Raw genomic sequence first — 13,274 nt, forward strand, 5'->3', positions numbered from 1 at the left:
TTTTTGGATGGATTTTATCTTTACAGAAATATGTTCTGACAGAAACCGATACTTTTTGTTATTTCAGTCTATACCATTTGCTACTGCTCTTTTGGAAGAAGGGTAGACCACATACAAACAGCCTCTTACCCAATTCCTCAAACATCCTATTTTCAGGTCAAAATTAAGCTCAAGTCAAGTGTGGAATTTTGAACATAACCTTGCTTCCAAAGCAGTACTGGTTAACAAAATAATATCGGAATATTTTATAGATCTGTTTTGTCTTACAGAAACTTGTTTGTATCATGATGAATATGTTAGTCTTAATGAATCTACTCCTCCCAGTCACACCAATACTCATATTCCTCGAGGTACTGGACGAGGTGGTGGAGTTGCAGCTATCTTCGACACAAGCCTGTTGATCAATCCTAAACCTAAACAAAATTTTAAATCATTTGAAAGTCTTCTGCTTACTCTTTCACATCCTACTGGAAAACTCTGCAGCCAATTTTATTTGTATCGCGCACCCGGTTGATATTCTGAATTTCTACTTGAATTTGCAGAGTTTTTATCATGTCTAGTTCTTCATACTGCGTTTCCTCCTCCTCTTACTCTTCCTCCTCTCTGGTGTCCTCTACCTTTTCCTTCAGATTTCTCTGGATCTATTGTTCCAAAACTGAATTAACTGACTCTGGCCCTTTTATACATCTAATGAAGCTTCTAATTGGTGTGCCATCAATTTTGACTGTTTGTTTCCACCTGGGTAGTTGTGTGCTAATTGAGCTCAACCTGTGCTGATTGAGTGAACAATATTGAATGTCAGTGCTTTCTCAATGACCACATGGTGTAGGCAATGAGAAATGACGGGATTTGTGTGGAGAGTTTAGGAAAAATTTTCTTAGGAAGTCTTAGGAATTTTACTTTATTTTCTACTTAAAAGTGTCAAATGACAAATTAGGTAGGTTAAATTGATTTACTTTTAATACCACTCAGCTGCAAGCCATTAAATTTGATACTCTTTAATTTGATACTCATTATCAGAAGAATGTCGACAACAACAAATAGTTTCTTCCGCCTACAGTATGGCTTAGGAGTGGCTCCTGATTACCAGGCCAGGACCTCTGTGTATGTGTGTGTGTGTGTGTAAGCGAGAGAGAGAGAATTGTGAATTAGAGTCACTGTGAATTGCTTTGTGTTACAGTACGAGTAGCATAAACAATATTATCATTCTGTCAATGTGATAGTAGCTCATGTATTTCAAGTTGACACTGCAGGTAGAGCATGACAGTAATCAAGGATGTAGAATTACTTGCACATTGTGCTATTCACAATCCAGTTCATGCAACATTTTCCAGCACACGCAAACCAACAGTAATGTGAAACACAGTATAATGTAATTTTCGTTAATATGGGCCTTATTATTTATTTTATGAGGTATTGGCTTTGCAAAATAGGTCCCTAATTTATCATTATAGCTTGTAGGGCTGCAGCTAATGATGATTTTAGTATTCAAAGCGTCTATAGTTTATTTCAATGATTCATCGATGCGTCGTTTAAGAAGCACTTTTGCTTGGGCGTGGGGGGCTACACGCAGGTAGCAGGGATTGTCTGAGCTACAGAGAGAGCTGCAGGGGAGTTAAAAGGTGCGGCTCCCCAACACTCAGTTAACTCTTGACTGTGAGGTTACAACTCATGGCCCAAAAAGGAGAACAAACGCGTGGGCACATTTTCACCTGAGGACTGCAGCTTACTTTGGTTAGCCTTCAACAATCAATCATGATTTCAGTTTAAATGCTAAAGTTGCTGTTACTGTTACCTTGTCTGTAGTCCGCTGGCAGAACACTGGCTGCTTTCTGATAAGGCGCCGTCGTGCTGTTGCCAAGGCAACAAAAGTTTTGTCTTACAATGGACAGACGGTAACATTACAGAGTTGTTTTTTTCTTTAGCTTGAAATAATCCCATACTTTCGACACTTTCTTTTTTGTCCCTCACTGTTTTCTCTCTCTTCCCCCAGCTATTAACAGCTCCATCATAATCACGTCGTGTTCATAGCGTAAACGTGATGTGCGACAGTAATAAATGTCCCTGCGAAACACTGTGCTAGTTACATGGATTAAATGAAGCATCGATGCAAAGAATTTGTGTCGAAGCATTTTATGAATCGATTTTATCGATGACCGTTAGGGAGCGAGAAAGGCCTGCTGAGGCTGCCACAATCCCCTGTCTGGTATTCAAGACGCCATTGTTTTACATGTGCAGCTTGTGTAAAACTATGGTAAGGCTTTTGAGAATGTGGGAACCGTTTTTTGAGTAAAACATGTTAATTACATTCCTCAAAGAGCTATGTTAACTTCTCTCATCAAAGAGCCTGATCCCCAGTTGGCTGTGCCTGCCGACGTCTAGTCAGACCTCCAGTCGGCCCTCTCCACTGACATCAAGCCAGACCTCCCAGGTCATCAGTGGACCGTCTCGGCCAGCGCCCAGCTGGGTCTTCTGTTGGCCAGCTCTGTGGTCCTCCTGTCGCTGGCCTACTGCTCTGCTCTTTAGACTCTGGCCACCTGCTCTGCACTCCATCGATCCAGCTTCTGCCACGATATTCATACTGAGAATATTGAACTAGCTGATGCTTATAGCTAATGTTGGCTTGCTGAAGAGTCTTGTTGGTGTGTGACATGGTGCCTTTGTCATGAAAAGTTTCTTATGCTAGTGTTAACATTTTACAGCTACTACATAAAAGTAGCTTTCTTGTATAGACCTTTGATTGACATTAAGTGCTTCACCATAGGCCCTTCAAATGTTAAGCCACACTGAGAATCATATACTGTATACTGTGCTGTAAGGTATGTACAAACGTGTATATACACAGTAGCTATACATGTGTACCCTCTTTAGAGCGTGTATCATTCTGTAAATACCTAGAGCAAATAGAGCTACAAATTGATGTCCCATTTTATTTGGGAAACTGACGATATGTTTGTCATTGTTGCCCATGAAGTTCATATGTACCGTATGTGTGGTAAATGCTACAATTCAACAGTGTTTCATTGCTTTTAGATAAAATGTTCATCCTAATAAAAATATATTATATGATGTTTTAATCATAAAATATCATTTCAATTGTGGCCTTTCTTTTTCAGATTCCGCACATTATGACAACCAGAACATCTGGACTATTGTATAACCGAATGACAAAGTGACAAAACTGAAGATAACAGACAGAATAGCCAGGTAATAGAACCTTAATTTTTGGATGGATTTTATCTTTACAGAAATATGTTCTGACAGAAACCGATACTTTTTGTTATTTCAGTCTATACCATTTGCTACTGCTCTTTTGGAAGAAGGGTAGACCACATACAAACAGCCTCTTACCCAATTCCTCAAACATCCTATTTTCAGGTCAAAATTAAGCTCAAGTCAAGTGTGGAATTTTGAACATAACCTTGCTTCCAAAGCAGTACTGGTTAACAAAATAATATCGGAATATTTTATAGATCTGTTTTGTCTTACAGAAACTTGTTTGTATCATGATGAATATGTTAGTCTTAATGAATCTACTCCTCCCAGTCACACCAATACTCATATTCCTCGAGGTACTGGACGGGGTGGTGGAGTTGCAGCTATCTTCGACACAAGCCTGTTGATCAATCCTAAACCTAAACAAAATTTTAAATCATTTGAAAGTCTTATGCTTACTCTTTCACATCCTACCTGGAAAACTCTGCAGCCAATTTTATTTGTATCGCGCACCCGGTTGATATTCTGAATTTCTACTTGAATTTGCAGAGTTTTTATCATGTCTAGTTCTTCATACTGCGTTTCCTCCTCCTCTTACTCTTCCTCCTCTCTGGTGTCCTCTACCTTTTCCTTCAGATTTCTCTGGATCTATTGTTCCAAAACTGAATTAACTGACTCTGGCCCTTTTATACATCTAATGAAGCTTCTAATTGGTGTGCCATCAATTTTGACTGTTTGTTTCCACCTGGGTAGTTGTGTGCTAATTGAGCTCAACCTGTGCTGATTGAGTGAACAATATTGAATGTCAGTGCTTTCTCAATGACCACATGGTGTAGGCAATGAGAAATGACGGGATTTGTGTGGAGAGTTTAGGAAAAATTTTTCTTAGGAAGTCTTAGGAATTTTACTTTATTTTCTACTTAAAAGTGTCAAATGACAAATTAGGTAGGTTTAATTGATTTACTTTTAATACCACTCAGCTGCAAGCCATTAAATTTGATACTCTTTAATTTGATACTCATTATCAGAAGAATGACAACAACAAATAGTTTCTTCCGCCTACAGTATGGCTTAGGAGTGGCTCCTGATTACCAGGCCAGGACCTCTGTGTGTGTGTGTGTGTGTGTGTAAGCGAGAGAGAGAGAGAATTGGTGAATTAGAGTCATTGTGAATTGCTTTGTGTTACAGTACGAGTAGCATAAACAATATTATCATTCTGTCAATGTGATAGTAGCTCATGTATTTCAAGTTGACACTGCAGGTAGAGCATGACAGTAATCAAGGATGTAGAATTACTTGCACATTGTGCTATTCACAATCCAGTTCATGCAACATTTTCCAGCACACGCAAACCAACAGTAATGTGAAACACAGTATAATGTAATTTTCCTTAATATGGGCCTTATTATTTATTTTATGAGGTATTGGCTTTGCAAAATAGGTCCCTAATTTATCATTATAGCTTGTAGGGCTGCAGCTAATGATGATTTTAGTATTCAAAGCGTCTATAGTTTATTTCAATGATTCATCGATGCGTCGTTTAAGAAGCACTTTTGCTTGGGCGTGGGGGGCTACACGCAGGTAGCAGGGATTGTCTGAGCTACAGAGAGAGCTGCAGGGGAGTTAAAAGGTGCGGCTCCCCAACACTCAGTTAACTCTTGACTGTGAGGTTACAACTCATGGCCCAAAAAGGAGAACAAACGCGTGGGCACATTTTCACCTGAGGACTGCAGCTTACTTTGGTTAGCCTTCAACAATCAATCATGATTTCAGTTTAAATGCTAAAGTTGCTGTTACTGTTACCTTGTCTGTAGTCCGCTGGCAGAACACTGGCTGCTTTCTGATAAGGCGCCGTCGTGCTGTTGCCAAGGCAACAAAAGTTTTGTCTTACAATGGACAGACGGTAACATTACAGAGTTGTTTTTTTCTTTAGCTTGAAATAATCCCATACTTTCGACACTTTCTTTTTTGTCCCTCACTGTTTTCTCTCTCTTCCCCCAGCTATTAACAGCTCCATCATAATCACGTCGTGTTCATAGCGTAAACGTGATGTGCGACAGTAATAAATGTCCCTGCGAAACACTGTGCTAGTTACATGGATTAAATGAAGCATCGATGCAAAGAATTTGTGTCGAAGCATTTTATGAATCGATTTTATCGATGACCGTTAGGGAGCGAGAAAGGCCTGCTGAGGCTGCCACAATCCCCTGTCTGGTATTCAAGACGCCATTGTTTTACATGTGCAGCTTGTGTAAAACTATGGTAAGGCTTTTGAGAATGTGGGAACCGTTTTTTGAGTAAAACATGTTAATTACATTCCTCAAAGAGCTATGTTAACTTCTCTCATCAAAGAGCTAACGTTAACTCCTGGGGTGAGGCTAAGGGTTCGCCCTGCAGCCTTGTGTTCACGAAGCCACTGTTCTAACGTGCTGCTTGTGTGTACACTGTGGTGATAATTGTGAATGTTAAACTGTTTATTAGAAACACATTACATTCTTGAAGTCTAAGCCTTATTATTTATTAAAAAAACAAAAACAAATAAAAGGGTGACGGGACAGAGGCTGATGCACACCACCAGACCTCCTCCCTCCGTTATGTGTCCAGCATTTATTTGTGTTTCATGTGCTGCTGTGTACACACTGAAAATGCTGTGAATGTTCAACTGATTAAATACAGTACATTCCTAAAGAGCATTCTCCTCCCTACCGAACCCCCTCCATCCATCCAGCTTCAGTCTCCACAAAACTTCAGGGTCACCGATGCTAAGCTAATGATCCGACCTACAGCTCACACTGCTCGCCTTACTAAGTATGAGAGAGACAGGGGGAGGGCCCGGGTCTTTGCTGCGCCAGTCAAACCACTGGGACAGAAGCCCATGTTCCATGCCGCTCTCCTGGTGGCATCCGAGCGAGATGGTAGTAGGACCTGGGCTTCCTCCTTGCTAGCCGGCTGCCCGGCCCGTGCAACGGGTCGCCTACATTGCCTGGCAGCCGAATGAAGGGCTGCTGCCATGACAGTGACACAATGCAGCAATGCAAGCTAACTCTGCGTTCCCCGTGCACTTACGAAGTGTCCACAGGAACACTGCTAGCTCACTGACAGTGTGTGTGTTCCTGAAACACACAACCAAATTGTTCAAAATCTTCCAGCAGTGCGCCCGTGGCACTTTATCACAGTGAACAGCGGCTCATTCTCCCAGCAGCAGCTCGCTGCAGTGGAGAGGAGGATGCCCTATCCTGTCTCGGCTTCACTTGGCTGCTCCACTGACGACGTGCTCACAGTGACACTGTTGCATGTTGAGCCATCATTGGTGCATTCAAGGACACCACGGATCAACAGACTGTGAAGTATTCCAGGACACCACAGAGCAGCAAGCTGTGGTGCGTTCAAAGACACCAGGGAGCAACCGTCCCTGGTGCGTTCAGGGACACTATGGCCCGTTCGACGTCGGCCCCCCCTTGGGCTAAACTTCCATTTATGGAAAGTTTGGCGGTGGAGAGTACCAAAGATGCGTTGTTCACATGTACACATTTTCATGCAGAATGGCGACGCCGCTGCATGCTAACAAGCTGGGTGGACAGCATCGCTTGTGCACGTCACTTGGTGGTCCACAGGCTGCAGCAGGGGACAGCTGTCAGTGATGCTGCTGTTGGGCCTCAGGGCAGTAGTCCATCAGGTGGACCTCTTGTCGAGGGCTGGCCCCCAACCGAGCGGGTGGAGACCGCACAACAATGTGGTTCAGCAGATCTGAGCTCGATTCGGGAGAGTGGAGGTGGATCTGTTTGCCAACACCCACTGCCCGCTGTGGTTCTCAATTCAGCCGCAGGACAGCCCACCCTTGGGGATGGACGCGTTAGACACGCGCCATTGCCAGAAGGGCTGTTGTTTGCGTCCCCCCCACCCCATCTCATCCCTCCAGTTAGGTGAGGCGGGAACGGTCGTTCATTATTCTGGTAGAAGTGACGCAGCCTACAGTGACAGAGCCCTGGCCTGTACCTATGGTCTGGGGGGCTCATATGCACAATGCTGGTGTTGGACCAGCCTCTCCAGGTTTTTCTCATAAAATTGTGGAGACACAGACTAAGGCTGGTCTATCCGCTGAGGTTGCACAGACCATCCAAACGGCGGGCAGTTTCGCTGTAAAGCTAAGTGGTTGGGCTTTCAGCGTTGATGCATTGAGAGGGAGACGGATCTGCCTACCTGTTCGGTGGGATGCGTTTTCTCTTTCCTGCATGGTCTGATGGAGAAGGGGCAGTCGCGCTGCAGCTATCTCTCCTGTCACAGGGGATTTGGTGACAGAACAGTCTTCACCCACTCCCTCGTGATATGCTTTCTGCAGGGTGTGAGAAGACAGCGATCGGTGTCGTGTCTCTCGGTCCTCAGTAGGACTTGCTGCTTGTGTTGGTGGCTCTAATATCTGCACCTTCTCTTGAATAGCCCTGCACCTTACTCTCGCCTCTGCTAAGAAGGTGAGTGAGCTGTGTGCCTGTCGGTTCACCCTAGCTGCATGCTGGTTCTTGGTGTCCACAGTGCAGCCAGATTGAGACAACACACCTCCTTTGTTCTTAAGAACGTAAGGAGCATGTTCAGGTCCAGGACAATAAATCTGGATGCTTTCTACCCCTCTACCCCACTTAGGGAGCAGGGAGGTGAGAGTGCATCTGTTGTCCATGTGTGCTAGGCTAACGTCCTATGTAGAGCACACAGCCCCCATTCGATGTGCTGGTCAGCTGTTCGTCTGTTTCAGTGATAGTGCAGTCAGTAAAACCCTGTCCAAGAAGAGCCTGCCACTCAGAAGTATGGAAGTGTCTACGACCCTTTTTCAGTGGGGTGTGTGTCGAAGAGATCTGCACAATGGCATCTTGGCCCTTACTGGGCAGACAGTCATCGGGCTACACCCACTGTATCCATAGAGTCCAGTAGAGGGCAGAGCCCTCTACCAATGAGCGTGTGCGTGTTCACTCGCGCAGACTTCAATCCGTTAAAAACTTGAAATTACGTTACCAGTCGCGGTGGATATTTTACAAGCACAGACCAGGTAACATTGAACACAGGGTGCAGATGTTGGTTTCGGCTGTTTTAGTTGTTTGATAGGCTGGATCATTAACAAGCAAGCGGCTCATCTGCTGCCATGATAACGGATCGTGGGTGGAAAAATATGGAAAAAGATGACAGCGTAGTCTGCCGAAGCCTCCCTCCACTGCTTGTTTGGGTGGGTGATTTGCAGGCTGATCAACATCCCGCCCCTCTTGTGACCCATGGTTTGACTATTCAGAGCCAGTGAGCAAGGGACTTTCAAACTAATAATAATAAATAAAAACTGTGTTAATTAATTAATTAATGCGTTAACGTGCCCAGCCCTAATTTTAACAAAAATATCATGTAAAGACATTGTCCAAAATATACCTGTAGGATTGTTTTTATTTTATTTTAGTAAATCTAGTGAAACAAAAAACACTGTGCACGAAATGGATATGGCTTCTATGTCTGTTAAATTATTCAGATGTCTTTTTCTATAAGAGATTTTTGTATAGTACCACTAAGTCCTGAGGATTGTTCTTAGAACAAGTAATTTGAACTGTGAAGGCCATTCTCCGCAAATCATAACCAGTATGATTAGATACTGTGCACACACTGGCCACTTTATTAGGTACACCTGTATAATCTAATGCAATCCAATACAACAGAAGTGCCATAAATTATACTTTTACAAAGCTTATACAATTTAAGTTTTTGTTCACACTGTCAGACACTGTGATAATTCTATTTTATGTTTATATCATTGGTCTTGTAATTCAGTGTAGTGTATGTATGTATGTAACTTGTATTGTGGTGTTTTTTAAAACTTCAGCAAAGAAGTTTGGCGGTTCGATCCTGGGCTCCTCCAGTCTGTATGTTGAAGTGTCTTTGGGCAAGATACTGAACACAAAATTGCTCCAGATGACTGTGCCACATGTGTGTGAATGATTAGTTTCATTCTGATGAGCAGTTGGCACCGTGCATGGTAGCGTCTGCCATCAATGTATGAATGGGATGAATGTGGCATGCAGTGTCAAAGTGATTTGAGTGATCGAGCTACAAAGGCGTTCATTGTCATGCCCATCATCACGTTTTCTTTGCATTTACATTTTACGTATCAACTTTTTTTTAGAAATGGGGTAGAAGGACAGTCCATTTACCATTAAAAGTGTAAGATAACAAAACAAACAATTTCAATCTCTCTAGAAGGGTGTTGTAATACTGCGTGTTTAATCAAGAGATATTTAAGACAGAAATAATATCAATAGCTGTGTTTGCCATATCTTGGTAAATATCTTAAATTACTACTCAAAGAGGGTGGGAGCAAAAAAAGATGAGCAACCTCAATATAAAGACTGACTGTTACCTTCTTTCATGTCAAAAGATCAAAAGCCCTCAGTGGCAACAATGAAGGGGAGATTTGTGTGGTTGTGTTTCCTTACTTTGTCTGCCAGTGTCATCAATATCGCCGCCAGGCAGGGTAGGTCTCTAAATATTGTAGATTCTGTGGAACAGTTTTCAGGATTGGATAAATGATAAATACATTTTTATGCCACATACCACATATGCATGTATAATGTACACCACTGTCTGTAATATTTATTACTTTTCACTTCTAAATAATGCTTAGGAGGTGTAGCCTGGAAGATATCTCATTGCAATAAGACATGTATCATTTAATACATATTTTATTTTCAAAACAGTAACAATAATGCTGCTAACATTTCTTTTTTCATTTTTCAGTTCACAACCATGTCAGCAGCATCTGCAGCACTTGGGGAAGAGAGCACTTCAAGACATTTGATGGTGATGTGTACCAGTTCCCCCGGTTTGTGTGAATACAACCTGGCCTCAGACTGCCACGAGTCCTACCATGAGTTCTCAGTACACATGAAGAGGAAAGAGAATGATGGAAATCCTACAGTCAGTTATGTGGTGGTCACCATCAATGACCTTTTATTCCACCTCACTAAGAGCCAGGTCACTGTGAACAGCGTGCCGTAAGTAAAAACATGTTTTTTGTCCCCAAAATGGAAAAATGTCTGAAAGCAATTACAATTCCGTCTTTTTTATATTTCTGCATTATAATTAAGACAACATTCTCTCTTTCCCAGTGTCAAAATGCCCTACAACGAGGCAGGGGTACAAGTGGAAAATAATGCGGTTTACATCAAGCTCCAATCCAAAGTCGGCATCACTGTCATGTGGAATGGTGATGATGCAGTCATGGTAAAAGTTTTTAACTTTCAATACTGCTGTCTATTAGAACAAATCAAGATATAACATGTAAACACATTGCTCTCTTAAACAATAGATTTAGAATATTATTGCTGGAGGGATCTGTGGCATTCAGTGCAACATTACATTTTTAAAAAATCAAAAGCAATTATTAATTTGAACTACTTTCCACTCAATAAATAGGCCTGAGAACTAAATGGGGTATTTCAAAACCTAGACAAATAAAACCAAATCTGCAATCATCAGTGCTGTAGTATCTTACTTAGATTACAGTAGCTCACGTTATGACAGTATCAAATTACATTGTTTGGTATTTTATGATTAACTAACAATAAAATAAACACTAAATAATAATAAAACAAGAAAACTTGTTTTAACCCTTTGTTGTGTCTGTTGTAGGTGGAACTCGATCGTGACTATGTTAATCGTACCTGTGGACTATGTGGAGACTTCAATGGTGTTTCTGTCTTCAATGAGTTTATTCTTAATGGTTTGTTATTCACTGAAAACAATGTATTTAAAGTATTAGGAAACCTAAACTTCAAGACTATTTTACAATAAGTCATCAGTTGTATCTTTGACATTTCACACTGAAATTACAATCAACTGCAGGTCGCAAAATGAGCCCCATTGAGTTTGGCAACAATCAGAAAGTCCATCATCCAGATGACGATTGTGAAGACCTTTATGAAGAGGAAGATGAGTCAAAGGAGGTTTTTACTGTGCCAGATTCATGCAAGGAGTTTGTGAGTTTATTATCCAACTAGTTTTGGCAATGGTGACATTTAGTAGCATTTTCAACACAGTAACTTTGTCTCTATTACCCATCTATTTTTACCTTTTAGCAAACCACATGTGACAAGATGCTGCATTCAGAGTCCTGGAGCTCCTGCACCAAACTGATTAACCCTGAACCTTACATCCAGGCCTGTGTGCAGGACATGTGTGGCTGCAACAACAGTACAAGTGACTTCTGTGTCTGCAGCACGCTTTCGGAGTTGTCTCGACAGTGCTCCCATGCAGGAGGGCAGCCTCCCAACTGGAGGACACCTCAGTTCTGTGGTAATATTTACATTTTATACAGTATGGGGTGGAAAGAATACTAAAGAACTAAGTACACTTACTGGTGTAAAGATATAGTACAAGTACAAGTAGAATTGAAAACCAATCATTACAAATGTATTCTGAATAAAAGTTAGGAGTAACTGTTGTTAGAGCAGTATTACAGGTGAGTTTTCTCATGCAATTCTGTGTTTTTGGTGCCATATTGATGACCCTTATTGGTCATATTAGTAAGCTGAAAATGAAGACTCAGCAAAGCTCAACACTAAACTAGTATTTATGTAAAATATGCACATTAGAAAATTGGTATATTAAGCAAAACACTGATGTTACTTAATCTAGCATTTTTGGACATCAGTGGAATTACATAACATATATACAGATGTGGACAAAATTGTTGGTACTCTTCCATTAAAGAAAGAAGAATCCACAGTGGTCCCTGAAATAACTTGAAACTGAGAAAAGTAGTGATAAATTAAAATTTATGGAAAATTAACTGAAAAAAGAATTATGTTACCCTGGAAAAAAGGAAATAATTTGACCATAGGGACATGTTAAACTAAGGTGTGTTCTGCATTAGCATTAGCATCATGTGTCATGGTGTGTACCACACTGAACATGGACCACAGAAAACTAAGGAGAGAGCGGTCTCAGGAGATCAATCTCCAAGCACCTTGATGTTCCTGTGACTACAGTTGTACATATTATTCAGATGTTTAAGGTCCACGGGACTGTAGCCAACCTCCCTGAATGTGGCTGCAAGAGGAAAATTGATGACAAATCGGTAAGACGTACTGTATAATAGGAATGGTATCAAAAGAGCCCAGAACAGCTTCTACAGATGTTAGAGGTGAACTCCAAGGTCAAGGTACATCAGGGTCAGATCACACCATCCGTGACTGTTTGAGCCAAAGTGGACGTAATAGAAGACGACTGAGGAGGACACCACAGATTTGAAATGCAACTTGACAAGCCACAAAGCTTGTGGGAGAATGTCTTTTGGACAGATGAGACAAAACTGGAGCTGTTTGGCAAGTCTCATCAGCTCTGAAATGAACCATATAAAAGGAAAAAAATAATAATAATAAAAACACTGTAGCTACTTTGAAGCATGGAGGAGGCTGGGTTATGTTTTATGGCTGCTTTGCTGCATCAGTACAGGATACAATGAAATCTCAAGATTAAGCCATTCTGGAGAGAAATGCGCTGCCCAGCGTCAGGAAGCTCGGTCTCAGACACAGGTCATGGGTCCTCCAACAGGATAATGACCCAAAACACATAGCTAATGGCATGGCTAAGAGCAAAACATTGGACTATTCTGAGGTGGCCTTCTATGAGCCCTGATCTCAATCCTATTGAACATCTGTGGAAGGAGCTGAAACATTCTGGAGAAGGCACTCTTCAAACCTGAAACACCTGGAGCAGTTGCTTATAAGGAGTTGACTAAAATACCTGTTGACAAGTGCAGAACGCTCATTTAGAGTTACAGAAATTTCTTGATTAATTGCTTGATTGCAGTGACTGCCTCAAAAGGTTGTGCAACAAAATATTAAAGGTTCAGTGTGTAATATTTCTCAGAATCTATCAACAAATGCAATATAAGATCCATAACTATGTTTTCAGTGGTTTGTAAACACCTTACACGATAGACCATTATGTTTTTATTACCTTGAATGAGTCATTTACATCTCCATAACCGCCCTTCCATGGACGTCACCACTTTGCATCGTCATGTTTCT

At 41.5% G+C, this 13,274-nt stretch overlaps 1 protein-coding gene across 1 annotated transcript in view; it reads left to right on the forward strand.

The window, feature by feature from the left end:
- The window catches only part of LOC119893781 (mucin-2-like), a 40,814-nt gene that overhangs the window by 15,175 nt on the left and 12,365 nt on the right, over positions 1–13,274 (forward strand). The window contains 8 exon segments of the mRNA XM_038706116.1: positions 9,620–9,668; positions 9,670–9,715; positions 9,979–10,058; positions 10,060–10,235; positions 10,350–10,464; positions 10,873–10,963; positions 11,086–11,219; positions 11,319–11,535. Of these exon segments, the coding sequence (XP_038562044.1) occupies positions 9,620–9,668; positions 9,670–9,715; positions 9,979–10,058; positions 10,060–10,235; positions 10,350–10,464; positions 10,873–10,963; positions 11,086–11,219; positions 11,319–11,535 (908 nt within the window).

The sequence above is a fragment of the Micropterus salmoides genome, unplaced genomic scaffold (assembly GCF_014851395.1).
Source record: "Micropterus salmoides isolate LMB-PRFRI ecotype aquatic unplaced genomic scaffold, ASM1485139v1 Ms_hic_scaffold_8, whole genome shotgun sequence".
In the NCBI taxonomy this organism is placed as follows: domain Eukaryota; kingdom Metazoa; phylum Chordata; class Actinopteri; order Centrarchiformes; family Centrarchidae; genus Micropterus; species Micropterus salmoides.